The following is a 21438-nucleotide window of genomic DNA, read 5'->3' on the forward strand; positions in this document are numbered from 1 at the left end:
TATTTTAGGTGTATGACTATGATTCCAATTGAAACGGAAACTTGTAACAATATGTGCCAAGAGATGTGAAAATATTCAATGATACATCAAATGATATACCAATAAGCAAACATAAAAAGATTAAACACAGGGAAGTTGTTAATGCAGTTCAGACTTAACTTATGTTTACGGCGTCATACTTTTAAGGAAGAATACCAATACTAAATATAACGATAAAGTGATAATTTAAATTCAATCTATCCTAACCCTTAGATAATTGTAGCCTCACTCAAGTATATTTAGTATGAACTCTCTCCTACTCACTTTTCCTGTTGAAGGTAGAAACAAATCACCCATACTATGTTTGGTTGCTAGTGTAACAACATGAGTAAAAAACATAATTGTTTTATATGTTCTAAAATAGTTAGACATAAAATAAATAATAATTAGTACATATTTAAACATGTAATCAGAAATATGAGTAAAAATTCTTATAAAAATTAAATAAAACTTCTTCAAAATAAATGAAAAGTTTTCATTCTCTTAATTACAAACACGTCATGTGAATGGCTAAGAATTACCCACTATATTCAATTTATAACTAATTAATGACTAAAACATGTTAAAATTAATATTCTAACGACACATAACCATAAAAAAATACAAAACACATAAAATATTCCTCACAAACCAATTGTACTGTATACTCTAAGCTCATATTTAATCCCAGCATCACGCCATACCCTCATAGTGGGAAATTCTCAGTTAACTTGATAATTTAATTTTTTATATAATTAATTGAAGCTGGATGCTTTTCACAATTAATCACATTATTTTTTACAAAGGCAAATAGTTAAACCGTATTCAATTATCTTTATTTGCTCATTTTTAATTTAAAAAATTTAGTAGCTTTGGTGACGATTAAAAATGCCTCTAAAAACTTGAAAATGGTGTCTAATAGCTTTAGAGATAACTTAAGTTGTCCCTAACATTTGTTGTTTAAAATCATGTCTCTAGAAAGGATTATGATGCTAGGGACGATAGCTTTATTCCTCCTTTTAAGTTGGTCTCCACTACTCATTGATTTTGTAGTGAGTATAGAGTCTAAATTGCTCGCGACTTAATAGTTTATTGATTATTTATTATAAATTATCAATTTTTTCTTTATTTTCCAATAGCAGAGGAACTAAATTGAAGAATCTCTCAAGTATTCATTACATATCATAAGAGATAAGTATAGCTGTTAATTATGGGGCGAGTTGATCAGTTTTGGGTAATGTCTAGATCAAAAGTCAATTCAAATTTTACAACTCTCCAATCTATTTAGGCCGATAATTTTCGAATTGTTATGAGGTTTTCGCCATTCAAATTTAAGTTTTTTTTTAATTCGAAAATCATTTTAAATTTTGATCCTTTCAAATTTCGGTAATTTCGAATTACTTTCCTAATTATTTTTATTTTTAAATTTAAATTGTTTTGAATTCAATTTCGGAAACAATGATTTTTTCTATTCAACAATGGATTACCTCAACAATTCTCACCATTTACATGATACATACATCGGTCGATGTTTTGTAAGAGTAACGGTCGAAATTTCAGGACCAAAAAAAAAAAAAAAACAACACACAGCCTTCGTTTTTATGTTTTGCTAATCGATCCTTGACATATCTTAAATTTGTGCTTGTATCTTCTACTTCTTTTTTTCTTTTAATTAAACAACATCTTCAGTCTTCGAGGATCCCAATGCTTCTTCCTTAGTACTAGTATCCATAGTAAACCGGCAACTTTGTATTGCTTCTTCAATCGACAAGTAGAAAGCTTGTTTGCCAAGAACATCAACAAATTTGGCTAATGTCATTTTCTCTAAAACTTCAATCCTAGGGTTCACTAAACCTAACTGAAAAAACAAAACAAAACAAGGTTTAAAACACAGTTTTCGTTTTTTTAATTTTTCATGTCTATTTTACAGAATATATTCAAAGTTTATGACTGCTTCTACCAATAATATTGTCTCCAAGGTTCGAACTTGTGTTCTTCCTTGAAAGTGCAATGTTTCTACCAATAATATACCTTGATATGCTTTCCTTTCAAAACTCTAATTAGTTCTATGAATGTGTCAATGCCTGACATGTCAATGGAAGCAACTCCTGCAAAAACCCCATAATCAGTCAGATGCTTAATGCATAATTTAGTATATGAATTTCACACCTTTTTCTAATATTTACAATTGTTTTTTCTGAAAGTAAATTATATTTGGTAAAGGATTTAGCATGGAAAATGATAATTACCTGACAAATCTAGCAAAATATGCTCAGTACGATACTCTGTAACAGCATCTTCTTCATTAATGTACCTCAAAATCCTGCTCAAAATCCATCCGATTGCAATTGGTACTAATTACTTTCTCATCTAACATTGTATGCATGCATGCATACATATATACAGACACAGGGCGAATACAAAGAGGCGGACAAGGGTTTGATCCCTTCAAAAATGGAAAATTGCAATTCAATTTTCTTAAAAATCTTTAAATTATAAATATTTATATTTTGGCCCCCAAAAAAATTATATAATCATTTCAAAAATGATGAATATGTAAACATTCAATTCACTCTTGTACGTACCTTTCTCTAATGTAACTGCAGTTTGCAAAATAAACAGGGGAACCAAGTTGAAGCACAAGGATCCCTTCTAGCGACATCGTTTCAGGGTATTGCTCGGTGTCACGGTATAAACTTGTATTTGGAAGTCTCCCTAGTTTACAAGCTGCTGGCCTTGCCACATATAAAAGTGCTCTCAGTAATGACAATCCCACCTGCAATGGTAACACATTTTATGTATATGTATGTGTATGCGTATATGTTACATTTGTATTTGTTCAGTGAAAGTACCATGGAGTTTCTTATATTAAGACTCAAATTATATTTTGTCCCCTTCACTCATTTGCTCATTTTTTGAGTAGAAAGAACAAAATGCAATTCGACTCCTGATACAAATATCTCCATGGTACGTTTACTGTATTTGTTCATTTGAGTTGCTATGTATCTTGTAGTTACCGAGAGCAAGAGGCCTATGTCCATGCTACCGAAGCTGACGCCAAAGAAGGCAGCCATGCAGATGGCGAAGTCGAATTTATCGACTTTATAGAGGTGATACATCTCCTCATAGTTGATTAGTCCAAGCATTGCAGACATGATAATGGCAGCTAAAGCTACCAAAGGGGTATAACTAAAGATTGGTGCCAAGAACAATAGTGTTAGCATCATGCAAAATCCTTGAACTACATTGGCCATTGGTGTCTTACATCCAGAATTCACATTCACAGCTGTTTTTGAGAATGGACCTGCAAATATAAATCATTTAGGTATATATAGGTTTATAATTTGATCGACATGTATTTTAAATATGTTTTATGCTAGATTTAAACGGACATTTAACGCCCAAACTAATGGTTAAGTTGAAGGAAAAGTTTGATTGATACGGTTAGAGGCGAAGGGAGGGGAGGCAAGTAGGGCCTTGGCCCTAAAAAATGAAAAATTGCTGCTTTAGTCCCTCAAAATTAAAAAAAAATCTACAATTAATATACGGTAAAACTATAGTTTGACCCCAAAAAATATTAGAATTTTGATTTAGTTCTTTTGAAAACCTTAAAGATATAAGCCAATACAAGGTGAAATTGCATTTTAGCTCTTGTTTTTATATATAACTTAATCTTGGCCTGAGCTAATGACTAAGTTGAAGGAAGGGTCTAATTGATACGGTTAGGGGCGAAGGGAGGGGAGGCAAGTAGGGACCTGACCCCTTCGAAATGAAAAATTGTTGCTTTAGTCCTTCAAAATTTAAAAAACATGAAGTTATTAGTCCTTCAAAATTTTAAAAATCTGAAGTTATTATATGGTAAAATTATAGTTTGCCCTCCTCAAAATGCTAGAATTTTGATTTAATTTTTCTGAAAAACCATAAAGATATAATTCAATGCAATGGTAAAATTGTATTTTAGCTATCATAAAAATATATAATTTAATCTCAGCCTCACTAAAATTTTTTTGGCTTCACCCTTGATACAATACTAATACTTTAAAAAGTCAATTAAAATGTTTTGAAGTTTACCAATGCAGACTGTAGTTTGAAGTTATCTTAAAAGGGAGATTAGATTTTGTACCTGTTGTTAAGTAGCATGAAGTTAGAGATCCGATTATGTTCATGAACCCATAGGCTATCATTTCCTTGTTGCCATCAATTTGTTCATTTTTAATGATGGCAAAACTTCGTCCTATTGCTATTCCTTCCTGGGATTTTCATTTTGAAAGATAATTTAGGACTTTTTCCTGAGTTAAAACTATATTAATAGTTTTAATTAGAATCACTCATTACACGTACATAATTGAATAACTAACGCAATAATTAAACTTAAACAAACTAACGAATAAATTTGGAGAAGAACCCACCCAATTAAATAGGGTGAGACTCGAATTTGATATCTCAATGTTTCCAAAGCCTCAAACATACTATTAACAATTTATAGGATTTTTAAAGCTTGACAAAGACACTAAGTTGCTCAGTTTATTTGATGTCATATATGAACTTTGATTTAATGTGCAATGTCATATATGAACTTTGATTTTATGCGATTTTATACATGAAATTTTGATCTGATTCAATTTTTATAAATCACTAATAATATTATCAAATTAGCACCATTTTGCGTTCATATATTGCATACACAAACAATTATATTAATTCAATATGAAAATAAACTTATATATTCATTTCTTTAAATGCATACAATTATGTCAAATTCAAATTTTCATGTATATATATGAACCGCAATTCAAGTTTCATGTGTAAAATTACACCAAATCAAAGTTCATGTATCAAATTTCATATTAGACAAAATTCATGTATAAATTTAATATTTATACACAACAAGTATGTTATTTGCTTCAAAATTAAATGTAGAAAGACAAAATGCTATTTATATAGTTGAGGTACTAATTTGCTCTTAAATCTATAGTTTATGAATCCATTATAAATTTACCCCAAAAAAATAAAAATGGTAGGATACTTACCACCATTGAAATAAGCCCAGTGACAACACCAGCCCTAATAGTTGCTGGAAGATAACGACTATCGAAGTTCAAATAATGAATTGATGAAGGATTTAATCCCTTCTTTAAATCACCCACCTTAATTAAAATCAAATAAAATAATTGTAAGTAAAAGGAGTAAGTTGAAAAAAAAAGAAAAGAAGTAAAATCAACAAGTAATGAAAAAAAATGAACTGACAATGGCGATTCCATGTTGTTCACCGTGTCCCAAATATGCATAAAGACAACCAACCGCGACAACCGCCATGGGAGATATAGCTGATACCCAAAATAGGTTAGGTTTTCTTTGTCTCTGCAAAAAGCACATGGTGAGAACTAGGAAAGGTTTCTAAGGAATTGTTCATTTTCATGGTTAAGTTGAATTAAATATTTGTTTTGTTGAGAGATTTCCGACTTCTTTGAGTGAAGTCTTCGAATATTGTTTGTTCGGAGTTGACAGATCCCTCAACATATTTGGTATTGTCCGATGTTGGGGGTTTTGTTTTTTTGACTCCATTGAGAGTTGCACAAGGTTCAAAGCGTGGGAGTGCTCACCTACCAAGACTGGGGCAAAGCCAATTTTTATGAGAGCTAAAAATGAAATTTCACTATTCTATTGGCTTATATCTTTATGATTTTTAAAAGGATTAAATTAAAATTTTAACATATTTAGAGAGGTAAACTATAATTTTATCATATATAAACTTATAATTTTATGAATTTTGGGAGGTCTAAAGTAGAAATTTCTCATTTTAAGCTCCCTTCACCCCTATATAAAGGTAATGGTTGCCATTTATCATTGATAGGGTTTGAACCCAATTCCTAAATGGCAACGGTGGGCAGACAAGCTACCATTACTATGCCTCCCCTCAATAGACCTATATCCTACAAGTTGGGGGTTCAAACCCTACCATTGGCAAATGGCCACCATTTCTTTTGGTGGGGGGTTGTGTGCCACGCGCAGTTCGATCCAACAAGGCGCTCTTACCCAATAAATTTGTCACTTCTTCAGGCAATCTCATGTACTCATACTTTCGACTAAGTTGGGAGATAAAACCTCGGCCCAATCGGGGATAATGCTGAACATGTTGAGGGGCTTGTCGACTTTGGGTAGATGACACTTCTAAATCTGTCACTTCTTCGCGTAGCCTTGTGTACTCTGGCTCTCGACTAAGTCGGGAGATAAAACCTCGGCCTGATCGAGGACAATACTGGACATGTTGAGGGGCTCGTTGGTTCTGGGTAGATAACACTTCTAAATTTGTCACTTCTTCAGGTAGCCTCATGTACTCGGGCTCTCGATTAAGTTGGGAGATAAAACCTCGGCTTGATTGGGGATAATATTGGACATGTTGAGGGGTTTGTCGGCTTTGGGCAATTGACACTTCAAAAACTTTTCTCGAAGGAGTCGAAATTCCTCAACATGTTTAAAGAAAGTTTAATCCATTAATTTCACACCCACATGCATGGTTTAATTCTACCTACAATCCTTGTACTCTTCAGACTTCTGAGATTTAGTTGCTTGTATTTCCAAGAATTTAATCTTTCTATTTATCTAATTTAAAAAATTAAAATCCAATTAAATCCTATTAATGGATTTCCATTATATTTGTATTTGTTGCATTTTAATATCTCAAACTAAAAGTATGAGGATTAAATTGCAAAAATCTACAGAATATAGAACTTAAGTAGGGTTGTAATTGAGCCAAACCAAGGTCAAATAATAACTAGATCGAGCTCGAATTTAACTCGAAATTTAGGAATCGATACTTTGCTAAAGCTCAATAGAACATCAAATTTTAATCTCGGGCTCAACTCGAGAAACAATTGAGCTACTCGAACTTGTTCGTACTTAAGATATATCTATATAATAAGGGTAAAAATGTAATTTTATCATATAAAAATAAATTTGAACAAAAAGTCCGATTACGCTCGCAAACTATTTGAATCAAATATCATGGTGCTTGAATTCAATTCGATTGGTAGCTCAAATTGCTTGAGTTGGTAATTATCTAATCAAATTCAATTTTTTTCGAGATAAAAAAGCTCACCACATATCGAGCCACTTGTAGGAAACAAAGGAAGACCAAACCAGCAACAAAACTTTGCCACTTCCACTGCACAAATTCAACAAATCAAACTCACGATAATTAATTAAAGAGAAATTATTTGGTATACTGTTAATAGAGTTTTTAGACTCTACAAATAGGGTAAGGGGTTGACAAAATAAATATTTAAAAAAAGACACACATGTTAATTTTTTAATGTTGCTTGTAAAATAAACTTCCAATATACTAAATCCTCACCCTTAATTGAAACCCATTTTAAAATCCTTAATTTGCTCATCAAATTGTATGTATGTATGTATGTATGTATGTACAAACCTTGTTTCTATGGTGGAAAATTGCTTGTATTAGACGAACTACTTCTGTACGAGTGGTGAAATGTTCTATGCATGCATGCATGCATGTATGTATGTACAAACCTCGTTTCTATTGTGGAAAATTGCTTGTATTACTCGAACTACATCTGTACGAGTGGTGAAATTTTTTAAACCAAGTATGCCTTTCATTTGTTGCAGGGAAATTATTATTGCAGTCCCTCCCATGAAACCAGTGATGGTTGAATGTGATAGGAAATCAACCAAAATTCCCAACCTGAACAAATTTAAGACATATAAGAGCAAAATCGTCAAATTGTATTTGGTTATTTCCACTAAAAGTCCTCTAATTATGATCCAATTTTTGAATTGGTGCAAAACTTCAAAATTTTGAATTAAGTCCTCAAAGTATCAGCATCTTATCAATCATATTCTCAAGAGTGAAGCTTTTAGGAGGGGCCAGAACTGAATTATAAAATTTTTTAGAACCATGTATTAATTTATAATTTTATTATTTTTGAAGGGACTAAATAGATTTTTTTTCATATTTGAGGGGCCAAAATGAATTTTACCATGAATTAAATTGTAATTTTATTATTTCTAAAGAGACTGAACTGAAAATTTTTAATTTTAGGGAACCAAGACCCTTGTCACCCCTCGGTGTCGCCTTTGCAAATCCTTCCTTTAGCATACCCATTAACCTTTGCATCAGATGCTAGTTGAATCTTACTTTCTAGCATGTTTAAAAAAAAAAATCAAAATTTAAACATTTGTGTTGCTATCGTATTTGAAAACTTAAATATGATGTGTGTATTTTAAAGAAATAATCTTCATAAATTTTAATGAGATCGTCTGGTTTTTTAACATGCAAGATCCAAGCTATTTATACATTCAACATCATAGTTATGGGACAGAGGTAAGAGCCTTTGCTCCCTTTGGTTAAAGGATATAATTTCCATTTTAGCCCTTCCAAAATTTAATAATTTAATTTATTCTATTTTAGTTTGGGATTTGTTGACACCATTTTTTTGGATAAAAACGGGGTCGACTTGGGTTTTGAAAAAAATGAAACAGGAGTCGCCACCAATCCTTTTTATAAGGTGTGATTGGATCACCTCGAAAAGCGGTCGTTTTTAATAAACGGTTTGATTTTATTAAAACAACAAGTTTGGTCCGCGAAATTCAGAAAACGGGTTCGGGAGTCGGTTACGCACGAGGAAGGATTAGCACCCTCGATACGCCCAAAATTGGTACCTTAGTTGATTACTTAATGTCTTAATGTCGAAAATTGAAAACTCGAAAAGAATTTAAAAATACGATCCTTGTATTAAAACGTTGAAAATTTTCAGGAAAAAGGGAATATTTCACATTATTCGAGAAAGAGAATCATATCCAGTAAGTTAGGACACAATGTCTCAAATTCCCGATACGCGGATGAAAAATGCTTATTTAAAAGATACTTTATTATCTTGGTTTTAGAAATAAATCAGGCCCAGTAAGTTAGGGCACGATCTTTTCTTAATTCCCGAGATCATTTAAAAACCTGAGTTTGAAAATATTCGTATATTTAGATTTATCGTGAAAATTGAAACCCAATAAGTTAGGGTATAATCTTCTCGAATCTAAACACGAAGTGCCATTTTTTAAAACAAATTTTGTTATATCGAGTGAAATAAAAACACGAAGTCGTAGTAAAAATGTGAAAGCAAATTACATTATTATGCATGGCAAAACCATGATGAATACAAAAGTATAAAAATAATACGGGCAATAATACTAAAATAAAATAAAGAAAAAGAACAAATCGATAACATACGAAATGATAAACCATAACATATAAATAAAATGCGCAAATGCATATGAATATTATATAAATATATATATATATATATATAATATATAAAAATGTGCATGTGAGATATATAAAAATAAAATAAAACATGATAAATATATATATATATATATATAAAAGAAGCCATATAAAAATATAAATATGTATACGTATATTCGTAAGAAAAAAAGAAAAACTGTTATATAGACATATAAAAAGATATTAAGTCTTTTAAAAAAGAAATGATAATAATATTATACATGTATATCTAAACTATCATATAATAATAATATGATGAATAAAAATGATATAAATAATAATAGAAATAATAATCATAATAATAAATGATAATACATTAAAATAGTGAAGAAAATAATGAAAATGCTAAAAAGGGGACTAAATCGAAGTATAATCTCAAATACGGGGCGAAATCGAAATAAAACAAAACAAAAAGGACTAAATTGCAACGCACGCTGAAAAGGCGAGGGCTAAAACGGAAAATATCCCGAATATTGGGACACGTGTCCCTTCAGTGAGCACAGGACTAAATCAAAAAACGCTAAAAATAATTTGGGCGAAAATTATAAAATATAAAAAGTGCAAATAGGACTAGATTGAAACACCCAGAAAGGAAGAATGACCAAATGGGTAAATAACCCAATCATCCAAAACACGCGGATCCTGAGACGCGGGTCGGGTCGCGCGTGCGGGTTCCCCACCGAAACGACGCCGTTTTATGTTTAGTATAAAAAACCAAAAAAACAACCAGTTTCTTCATTTTACAAAAAACAGAGAAAGAGGGGGAGAGAGAGATGCTCTCTCAGGCCACAAATCCCGCCTGGGACTCCGGCGAGCCTCCGCCGTAGCGCCACCGTGTGCGACGGCCAGAGGCTCAAAATTGGACCTTTTTGGTCCTTTTTTGTAGCCCGTTCTTCTAGGCGAGGATATGGGGCCGAAACTCGCAAAAAGGGGAGGCCAAAGACTCGGAAATGAGCCGAAACTCCTCGCCTTCTACCCCTCCGGCGCGGCTTTTTGAAAGGTACCCTCTTTTCTTTTTATTTTACTATCTTTACTTATATATATAAATGAAAAGATAAGAGAATAAAATAGAAAAAATCTTCCAGAACGAAAAGAAAAACACCTTGAATCCGTTTTTAATATTTCTTTCAATTGAATCTATTTTTGTTTTTACAGAAGTTGCCAGGAAACCCAAATTACATTTTCGTTGGCTTTTATAGCTGATTTTGCTACTGTTTGTGTCCTTTTGCTCGCTTATTTTCTTCTTTGCAGGCATTTAATGGGCATGGTGGTGGGTCGGTGGCAGAGAGTTGAGGTGACAGAAGCAGGTGGTGGCAGCGACGGCAAGTGGGGCACTAGGGTTTCAGTCTTTGAAACCCTAGTCTGATGTGGGCTTGTCCATTGGGCTCGGGTATTGGGGCTTAGTGTTTGGGCCCCGGGTTTTAATGGGTTTGTTGGGTAAAATGGCCTGTAACAGCTGCCCCTCTTTGCTCGTTGTCGTGTAACGAGAACAGAGCAAAGACCAAGAAAGGCCAATTTTGCCCGGTCTTGCCGAATCTTGACTTCTTCTAGTGCTTCTTTTCTTCAAATAGCCTCCTTCCAGTCCACTATGTCTTGTTGCTTCGATCCACTCCACTGCACTTCAGAGTGTTCTGACTTGCAGCTTCAATCTTCTTCGCAACAACTTTAAGAGGACGATATTTGTGGTTTTAGTCTGCTCCACTGTAACCTCAAGGAGATAAGACCTGATGCGATCTACTCTACTGTAACTTCAGAGAGATAAGATCTGTGATTTTAATCCGCTCCACTGTAACTTAGGGAGATAGGATTATATCTTTGATCTGCTCCGCTGTAACCTCAGGGAGATAAGATCTGCAATTCTTCGGTCTACTCCGCTGTAACCTCAGGGGGATAAGACCTGATGCGATCTACTCTACTGTAACTTCAGAGAGATAAGATCCTTTATTTTAATCCGCTCCACTGTAACTTCAGGGAGATAGGATTATGTCTTCGATCTGCTCCGCTGTAACCTCAGGGAGATAAGATCTGAAATTTCCAACCTATTCCACTGCTGGTCAGGGACATAGGACTTGTGGCTTAAATCCGCTTCCTTACACTTGAAGATAAGATTTGCTGTCTTTGATCTGCTCCCCTACAACTAAGGGAGGCAAGGCTTGTGTCCTCGATCTACTTCGCTGTCAATGTAAGAAGATAAGATCTGCTTCTTTAACCAGCTCCACTGCAACCAATGAAGGCAAGGCTTGTTTTCGATCTGCTTCGTGGTTAATGTAAGAAGATAAGATCTGCTTCTTTAACCAGCTCCACTGCAACCAATGAAGGCAAGGCTTGTTTTCGATCTGCTTCGTTGTTAACGTTGGAAGGCAAGATCTGCTTCTTTAACCAACTCCATTGTAACCAATGAAGGCAAGGTTTTGTTTTCGATGTTTCGTTGTTAACGTTGGAAGGCAAGATCTGCTTCTTTAACCAGCTCCACTGTAACCAATGAAGGCAAGGTTTTGTTTTCGATGTTTCGTTGTTAACGTTGGAAGGCAAGATCTGCTTCTTTAACCAGCTCCACTGCAACCAATGAAGGCAAGGCTTGTTTTCGATCTGCTTCGTTGTTAACGCTGGAAGGCAAGATCTGCTTCTTTAACCAGCTCCACTGTAACCAATGAAGGCAAGGCTTTGTTTTCGATGTTCACTGATTTGTTCTCTAGGGAACATGACCTGTATGTTCTATTTTATGAACCTAATTGTGCCTAGAGATTAGGATGACATGATCAGAACGAATCAAATACTCCTAACTAGATGTGTATGAATGACATGCAAAATGTCATGAAAATGATTCCTTAATGCTTAGGTTATCATCACACAAAAGCATATTAAGGCTTTATTACTGACGTGCTATACCACCTTCTTGCTCGGCTAGCATATCCAAAGAATCACTTAATCTGATTGCCCCCACTATGAACGTCAAAGTTCAATCCACTGGGACATAAAATTTGTGCCATCAATCTTCCACTATAACCAAAGGGTAGAAATATGGTTTTTCCTCAATCCTCTTTTATCACAATTCAAGGATATAGGATCTTAATCTTTCTGCTTCTTTACACCATTTCCAGGGTGTCGTTTCAAAGACTCATGCACAAATGAAGGCTCTCTTCTCCGAGGTAACCTCCTCCTATTGCCTAGTGATCATTGCTTGTTTGTTTATTTAAGCTTTTTCATTGACACGACATCTTGTCATTTTGTTCAACCAATGCATTTGTCAACAAAATCCAAAGAGAAAGTCCAAACTTAGACTCTTCCTTCTCAAATTTCCAACCTTCAAATTTGGCATGTTCTAAACAATAGTCCTGTTTCAGGTTCCTGTATTATTTAGAAACTTTTCAAAGTAATATGCAAAACTTCCTTTGTGAAAGTTTTATTAGTCCATTAATCATTATTCCAATGCTTGCAAAAAGGTCATAACAATGGATAAGAATAAAGTTGGTTCTGAGCATAGCTCGAAAGAACAAATTATCGAAAATAGTGAAGAAGGACAACAAAAGAATTAATTGGGAATGTATATCTTGGAAAGAAAGAAAAAGTATTCCAAGAACAACAAATAACATGAGAATCGGGTGCCCCAGATATCACAGCTTGGACTTCTCTATACAAATTTTCTGAAGACCCTTTTGAGTTGGATATGTGTTTAGGAGATCTACAATGCTCTGTCGATGCCCCCAAGATGTCGCCTATCCTTTCCTGTTGATTCAGGCATGGCAAGATCAACACATGCCTCAATATGAACAAAACTTGAGCAGCTTATATCACCTCATGCCCCATTTTGATCAGTATTTGAGCCGCCTCTTTCGGGTTTTCAACTCAAATCCCCTTTGGCCTAAGGTGCCCTTTGCGGGTTTTCCCCTTAGCCTCTCCATTTTTACTTTTTCATTTTTCATTTTTTCATCTTCTTCTTCTTCTTCTTCTTTTTTTTTTTTTTGAATCAAAGTGCCCTTTTGCAGGTTTTCACCTTGGTCCTTCCTTCTTCGAAGTGTTTCTGGATCCGAGTTTATAGGATTAGCAATCTCACTCAGGATCAGTGCTCTTCTAGAAATGGTCTTCTTTACAACATAGGGACTTTCCTAGTTTGGCATTCATTTCCCTTTAGAATCCTTTCGTTAAGGAAGAATCTTTTTCAACATCCAGCCCTCTTGTGGAATTCTCTGAGACGAGCATGTTTATTATGGGCTCATATTATTTATTTATGGTACATCTGACCCTGATGAATAGCTTTTAACCCTTTTCCTAGGGCCAACTGATCACATTGCGATTGGATCCCTTCAACAAGCAACGAGGGGATTTTAATAGGTAGAACTACCTCAATCCTGTAAACCAAAAAGAGAAGTGTTGCCCCAATACCGATGTTCGACAAACAATGAGGGTAAATGGTAATTTCTCACATCGATCCTCGTAAGTCTCAGTCATTTTCCTTCAATTTTTGATGTTCAACTCTAGGAGCTTCAGTGACGAATCGTGGCGTCCACTTCTGAGCTAATTTGAGACTTAAGCTATCGTGCTATTGTTTAACCTCAATGCATTCTCCAATACTCTCTTCTCTGAAATTCTGTATCGGTATACGATGCCTTTAGCTCATGAAGTAGCCTCTCAATATGAAACAATGCCCATTAGAAGTCTTCGATAATGGTGACGTCCATGCCCCATTGTGCTCAAAATTTGAGTCGTCCTTTTTCGGGTTTTCAACTCAGATCCACCTTTGGTCAAAGCGCCCTTTGCGGGTTTTCGCCTTGGCCTCTCCTTTTTCTTTTTTATATTTTGACTTTGATTTTTTGATTTTTTTGATTTTTTTTTGAATTCATGAGATTAGGCAAGTTCTGGTCATGCTTTTCGACCAGAATCAATGTTATTCTAAAGTCTTCCACATAAGATCTTCCACTTTCATCTTGTATGTGAGAAACCTTCTTTGGTACCAGATTTCTTTCACTAGAGCCCTTTTGAGACGCAACTACGACAGAAAAATTTGGATCTCTATCTTTAATCAGGATAAAATCCAACAACATCTTGAAGGGATGGAAACTCAACTTCAAATGGGTAAAGCTATGCTGACTCAACGAGAGAGGCATTGCCCCGGCAAAGAATTGCATCGTTCGCATTGTAAATTTCTGACATCGTGCTGTTGTGCAGGTTTTATTATCAAGCTCACAATTTCTAATGATTCACTGAGAGGTAGGATCTGTTTATCCTTTTGTTCTACCATCCTCAACAAGTTTGGAGATAAGCTACGCTCTGTGTCAACTTCAAAGTCGTGAGATCCCTCTAAACACATGTCTCGCTCAAAAGGAGATTCTAAGTCTGTAGCAGTGTCACTCATGCCGTTGATATCCAGGGACCTATGGTAGGTAATATATAAAGAATGTATGAATTTAAGAATAATTATCTGCACAGTATGATTATGAATGAATGAAAGAATGATTTGGATGGAAGAATAAAAGAATAATCAATGAAAAAATATTAGTTCAAAAGATCGCAAAGATGCATTCTATTAAAATAATGACGTTCAGACATAAGCCTTTTTCACGAAAGACTTCTTGTTGCTCTAGGCTGAAAGCAACAAGTGTGTTTTGAATATTACTCTGAGTAAGCTCTAAATGCTACAAAGGTTTCTTTAGAACACTCCCAGGTTTATAAGGGCGAACATCTAATAAGGTCCCTTTTCGATTACGCCTTCATATATGGTATGGATGTGAAAACTTCCCAACACTTTCTCATATATTGCGTTCACCCCATTTGTTAATCATGATTGGGTGGCGAATTTTCTGCATTAGATGAATCACCAAACTTGACGACACCCATGTTGATGAGTTTTTCAACCAGTTTCTTGAAGGCTATGCAGTTCTCTATGGAATGCCCCGTATTTCCCGCATGATATTCGCAATGTGCATTCGCATCGTGCCATTTGGGGTACGGTGGCTGTGGAGGTTTCGTGTAGAGAGGGGCGACAATACGTGCGTTGAATAAGCTTTGATACGACTCCTTATATGACATCGGAATTGGCGTGCATTGAAGGTTTTCAGTGCCTTGCTTCACATACGATTCTTGTCCAGATGAACCTTGCTGACTAGTAATCACCTTTCTTGGCTGTGTAATCGAATTGTTGTAGGTGTTCACATTGCTCACATCATTTTCCTTCTTCTTTAAGTCTGACCTTCTATTATTCTCCCCAGCATCAATCTTTCCACTTCTCACGGCACTTTCAATCATTTCACCGCTCATGACTATGTCTAAAAAACTCATCGAAGCACTTCCCAACATGTGAGTGATGAACGGGGCCTTCAATGTGTTGATGAAGAGCATCGTCATTTCTTTCTCTAGGAGTGGCGGCTGAACTTGGATAGCGACCTCCCTCCACCTTTGTGCGTATTGCCTAAAACTTTCATTAGGCTTTTTCTCCATATTTTGAAGGGTAATTCTGTCAAGGACCATATCAGCTACATGACTGTATTGTTTCATAAAGGCTTGTGCTAAATCCCTCCAAGAACTAATCTGGATACGCGTCAATTGATTGTACCACTTAGACGCTGCCCCTGTGAGGCTATCTTGAAAGCAGTGTATGAGCAGTTGGTCGTTGTTGACGTATCCGGCCATACGCCTACAGAACATAGTAATATGAGCTTCTGGGCAGCTGGTCCCATTATATTTCTCGAATTCCGGCATCTTAAATTTGTAAGGAAGTATCAAATCCGGAACTAAACTCAGATCTTTCGCATCTATTCCAAGAATGCCGTCGATACTTTCTATCGCCCTAAACTTCTCTTCAATCCATTTCCATTTCTCCTCAAACTGCTTTGGTAACTCCTCCTTCATCTTGTCTTTCTCCGCTACTTCATCGAAGTCCAGGACAACCAGATTATCGTCAGGATTAGAACCAGATCTGACCTGAAGGTTCTTCGGTATTGAAGCGTCACCTTGAAAGTGCTGAGGTCTAATCGAGACAGAAGATCTTCGTGGATGTGGTTCAATCTGAATTTGCGCTTGTGGTGGCGTGTATCCTGGAGAAAAAAGTGGCTCATCATTGTTTCCTTCTTCATCGCAAACCACAGGATTTTTCCTTTTATCCACTCCCTTGGTTGTTAATTGCGTCAATTTAGTCATTAGTTCATCCTGAGACTCCTTCATCTTTTGTGCCATGTCTTTCTGGATCTTTTCCATATGTTCTTTCATTTGCGCCTGTAACTGGTCTTGCATCTCTTTTTGCGTTTGCTCCAGTTTCTCTAATCTTTGATCCATTTCTTTGGCTTTGCGACGAGTACCGTAAGGATGTTTGGTTGATTGGTTTTCCAGATTAGCTGAAACAATTTTACATAATTAGGGTCACTTCGTGAAAATCTAATGCATATGATGCAATGTAATGCAAATGCATGAAATGAATGCCTAAAGAGACGTTGATTCTGATTCAATTACATTTAGGAAACTTTTCTAGAAAGCAAATTCCCTTACATAAAACGGATACATGTACGACCTCACCCTCATATTCTAAGAAACAACATCGATTTTTTCTTCATCCGCATGTTTGAGGTAATCTCACCAATAGATGCCATTGCTAGCTCATTTTCTTGATCTTGGTCGCGATCCATCATCTGCCCATCTTCATAAGGCTCGTCAGCTTGTTGAAGGCTTTTGAACAATCGTCTCGAATCCCCAGGCCACCAAGCAATGTCACGAACTCTTCCATCGCCATTCTTGTGTTTCTCAGAATATGTTTGGGAAGTCGTATTGTTTTCCACTTTATCAAGGAATTCGTATTCCATGACAAGCTTTCTAATTTAGTAATTGGATTTGAATCCATATCTCTTTCCTAAGATGCAAATGCAATGTAATGCAATCATAATCAAAACACAACAAGAAGGGTTAGTACAAAACATAAGCAAGCACAGAAAACAAAAAGTACCTAATCGGGTAGATACTAGGGGTTTGGAGTGGCTCTACCTAGGTTAAGTTCCTAAGTCTACTATATGAGGGTTGGTTCTAAAGTAAGGGTACCCGAACCAGCAGATTCCTCGATCCTCACCCATTATAGGCTCATACGGACTGAGTTCAGTTCAGGGGAATACATTTCCCTATGGCCATGCGGAGATGAAAATCTCACGAAGACATAGGTACGGATGTATCCCGAAAGCGATTCACTATCCCATGCGGAGGTGAAAACCTCACGAAGGCGTAGCTTCTCACTCCCACTTAAAAAGGGTGTGACCAACGGTCATGCAATGCAATGTGCAAAAATAAATCTGAACTTAAACACAGCAATTATGAATCACAATGACGAAGATCATAATAAAGATAAATAAAAATACAATGAAAGGATCGTATATTTAAACTAAGTTTTTGATTTTTTGACAAAAAGACAAAAAGTAATCAACTCATGGCTTGACTCTCGTGTTTCGTCCCCAGTGGAGTCGCCAAGCTGTTGACACCATTTTTTTGGATAAAAACGGGGTCGACTTGGGTTTTGAAAAAAATGAAACAGGAGTCGCCACCAATCCTTTTTATAAGGTGTGATTGGATCACCTCGAAAAGCGGTCGTTTTTAATAAACGGTTTGATTTTATTAAAACAACAAGTTTGGTCCGCGAAATTCAGAAAACGGGTTCGGGAGTCGGTTACGCACGAGGAAGGATTAGCACCCTCGATACGCCCAAAATTGGTACCTTAGTTGATTACTTAATGTCTTAATGTCGAAAATTGAAAACTCGAAAAGAATTTAAAAATACGATCCTTGTATTAAAACGTTGAAAATTTTCAGGAAAAAGGGAATATTTCACATTATTCGAGAAAGAGAATCATATCCAGTAAGTTAGGACACAATGTCTCAAATTCCCGATACGCGGATGAAAAATGCTTATTTAAAAGATACTTTATTATCTTGGTTTTAGAAATAAATCAGGCCCAGTAAGTTAGGGCACGATCTTTTCTTAATTCCCGAGATCATTTAAAAACCTGAGTTTGAAAATATTCGTATATTTAGATTTATCGTGAAAATTGAAACCCAATAAGTTAGGGTATAATCTTCTCGAATCTAAACACGAAGTGCCATTTTTTAAAACAAATTTTGTTATATCGAGTGAAATAAAAACACGAAGTCGTAGTAAAAATGTGAAAGCAAATTACATTATTATGCATGGCAAAACCATGATGAATACAAAAGTATAAAAATAATACGGGCAATAATACTAAAATAAAATAAAGAAAAAGAACAAATCGATAACATACGAAATGATAAACCATAACATATAAATAAAATGCGCAAATGCATATGAATATTATATAAATATATATATAATATATATAAAAATGTGCATGTGAGATATATAAAAATAAAATAAAACATGATAAATATATATATATATATATAAAAGAAGCCATATAAAAATATAAATATGTATACGTATATTCGTAAGAAAAAAAGAAAAACTGTTATATAGACATATAAAAAGATATTAAGTCTTTTAAAAAAGAAATGATAATAATATTATACATGTATATCTAAACTATCATATAATAATAATATGATGAATAAAAATGATATAAATAATAATAGAAATAATAATCATAATAATAAATGATAATACATTAAAATAGTGAAGAAAATAATGAAAATGCTAAAAAGGGGACTAAATCGAAGTATAATCTCAAATACGGGGCGAAATCGAAATAAAACAAAACAAAAAGGACTAAATTGCAACGCACGCTGAAAAGGCGAGGGCTAAAACGGAAAATATCCCGAATATTGGGACACGTGTCCCTTCAGTGAGCACAGGACTAAATCAAAAAACGCTAAAAATAATTTGGGCGAAAATTATAAAATATAAAAAGTGCAAATAGGACTAGATTGAAACACCCAGAAAGGAAGAATGACCAAATGGGTAAATAACCCAATCATCCAAAACACGCGGATCCTGAGACGCGGGTCGGGTCGCGCGTGCGGGTTCCCCACCGAAACGACGCCGTTTTATGTTTAGTATAAAAAACCAAAAAAACAACCAGTTTCTTCATTTTACAAAAAACAGAGAAAGAGGGGGAGAGAGAGATGCTCTCTCAGGCCACAAATCCCGCCTGGGACTCCGGCGAGCCTCCGCCGTAGCGCCACCGTGTGCGGCGGCCAGAGGCTCAAAATTGGACCTTTTTGGTCCTTTTTTGTAGCCCGTTCTTCTAGGCGAGGATATGGGGCCGAAACTCGCAAAAAGGGGAGGCCAAAGACTCGGAAATGAGCCGAAACTCCTCGCCTTCTACCCCTCCGGCGCGGCTTTTTGAAAGGTACCCTCTTTTCTTTTTATTTTACTATCTTTACTTATATATATAAATGAAAAGATAAGAGAATAAAATAGAAAAAATCTTCCAGAACGAAAAGAAAAACACCTTGAATCCGTTTTTAATATTTCTTTCAATTGAATCTATTTTTGTTTTTACAGAAGTTGCCAGGAAACCCAAATTACATTTTCGTTGGCTTTTATAGCTGATTTTGCTACTGTTTGTGTCCTTTTGCTCGCTTATTTTCTTCTTTGGAGGCATTTAATGGGCATGGTGGTGGGTCGGTGGCAGAGAGTTGAGGTGACAGAAGCAGGTGGTGGCAGCGACGGCAAGTGGGGCACTAGGGTTTCAGTCTTTGAAACCCTAGTCTGATGTGGGCTTGTCCATTGGGCTCGGGTATTGGGGCTTAGTGTTTGGGCCCCGGGTTTTAATGGGTTTGTTGGGTAAAATGGCCTGTAACAGGAATAATTTGAATTCTAGGTAGTAGTTAGGATTAACCTAATGTCATTAGATGTATTAAATGACTAACCTGCAAAATCCTAAAGCAGTTTGGAAAATCCCAGTGAAGAAAGTTGAAGTGTAAATCAAGTGAAGATACAATGTGGGGTCATCTTTTGATGATACCACAGCTCCTAGGGTTTCATGCATAAGCAACGAGCATGCCGCTACTGTTCCGACCGCTAAGTTATTTGAGCTCCCGAACACAGTATAAATAAGAGGTGGTACGAAGCTTGAATCTATGACGAATAACACGAATCAATACGACATATTTTTAGTGAAAAAAACCATTGAAGCCAAAGAGATTATAACTTACATAAGCCGATAATTGGAGGAAGATCAGCCAATTTGGCGTAGCTAATCCCTTGAGGGATCGCGAGGCTTGTAATGGTGATACCGGCAAGCACGTCATATCTAAATAAATGTAGATTGTACCTAGGTAGCCATTCAAAAATTGGGATGAAATATTGGATCGTTTTCTTGATTTTTTGCAATAGTTTGTCATGTCGGAACTTATCGAACGGATCATCAGGGAAGAACGTTTCTTTACAATCTTTTTTGAATGTTTTAATAAATTTTCTTGGGGTTGTGAAATTCACCGTATGTTTCGAATCCGTCATAATAAAAGAATAAGAAGTAAAATAATTCAAATCAGATTGGATCTGAAACCAAATCGATGTGGAGAGAGTGTGGAATAAAGGAAAAGAGTTTGGGAGTGAGATTTATATGGAAAACAATTAGTACGGAAATAATGCCAAAATAGTGGTTACAACTAACGAAAAATTTGACGAAGTTCGAAATGTTCGTCTTGGGACAAATGAAATGCTAGCATAACTCTATGTATGCCATATAAGTTTGTCTTAACACAAAACGAGGAATTAGTTGTATACAATTAATTTTACTACACTTCTTTTTTTCACTTTTAATTTTATGTTTTCACTTGGATTATCTTGATCTTAATTATCTATAATCTAAGGTTTTCATGTAAAATAAAAAACAATATTACCGATTAAGTCTTAGCTCAATTGACATTAGCCTTATTGTCAATTCAAGAGACGTGAGTTTGAACACGTTGAAGCGTATTTATCTTCTTAGGTAAGAGTTGGTAAGAGGCTATAGGTAGTTCTAGGCCTAGGTATTGTATAAAAAAAAATCTTAGGTGGATGAGTTTATAATACGACAACTAGAATGCTTCATTGATTGACATGTCAATATTTTATAATATTAAAATAAAAATTAAGATTCACTATTAATTTAAAATCAATTTAATTTTGGAATCAATTCTATTAATTATATTTTTTTCTTTTACATTATTATAAATGAATGCCTCATCTTTAG

General features: G+C 35.2%; 1 protein-coding gene across 1 annotated transcript; it reads right to left on the bottom strand.

Moving 5' to 3' along the window:
* Positions 1 to 1470: 1470 nt before the first annotated feature.
* On the bottom strand, positions 1471 to 20768 carry LOC107932967 (probable sulfate transporter 3.5). The gene is made up of 12 exons (XM_016865099.2): positions 20417 to 20768; positions 20132 to 20339; positions 7552 to 7723; positions 7118 to 7183; positions 5266 to 5379; positions 5049 to 5165; positions 4142 to 4268; positions 3036 to 3322; positions 2604 to 2794; positions 2268 to 2341; positions 2050 to 2126; positions 1471 to 1876 (listed from the first exon to the last, which is right to left on the bottom strand). The coding sequence occupies exons 1-12, from the start codon at positions 20718 to 20720 to the stop codon at positions 1691 to 1693; spliced, it is 1923 nt and encodes a 640-aa protein (XP_016720588.1). The 5' UTR covers positions 20721 to 20768; the 3' UTR covers positions 1471 to 1690.
* Positions 20769 to 21438: the final 670 nt, after the last annotated feature.

The sequence above is a fragment of the Gossypium hirsutum genome, chromosome D07 (assembly GCF_007990345.1).
Source record: "Gossypium hirsutum isolate 1008001.06 chromosome D07, Gossypium_hirsutum_v2.1, whole genome shotgun sequence".
Lineage (NCBI taxonomy): Eukaryota > Viridiplantae > Streptophyta > Magnoliopsida > Malvales > Malvaceae > Gossypium > Gossypium hirsutum.

Coding starts and splice junctions, on each gene's coding strand:
- LOC107932967 (XM_016865099.2), bottom strand. CDS start 20,720: ATGACGGATTCGAAACATACGGTGAATTTCACAACCCCAAGAAAATTT. Junction 3,323..4,141: donor TTCATGCTACTTAACAACAG/GTACAAAATCTA, acceptor TTATATTTGCAG/GTCCATTCTCAAAAACAGCT. Junction 2,342..2,603: donor TGCAGTTACATTAGAGAAAG/GTACGTACAAGA, acceptor GATTTTGAGCAG/GATTTTGAGGTACATTAATG.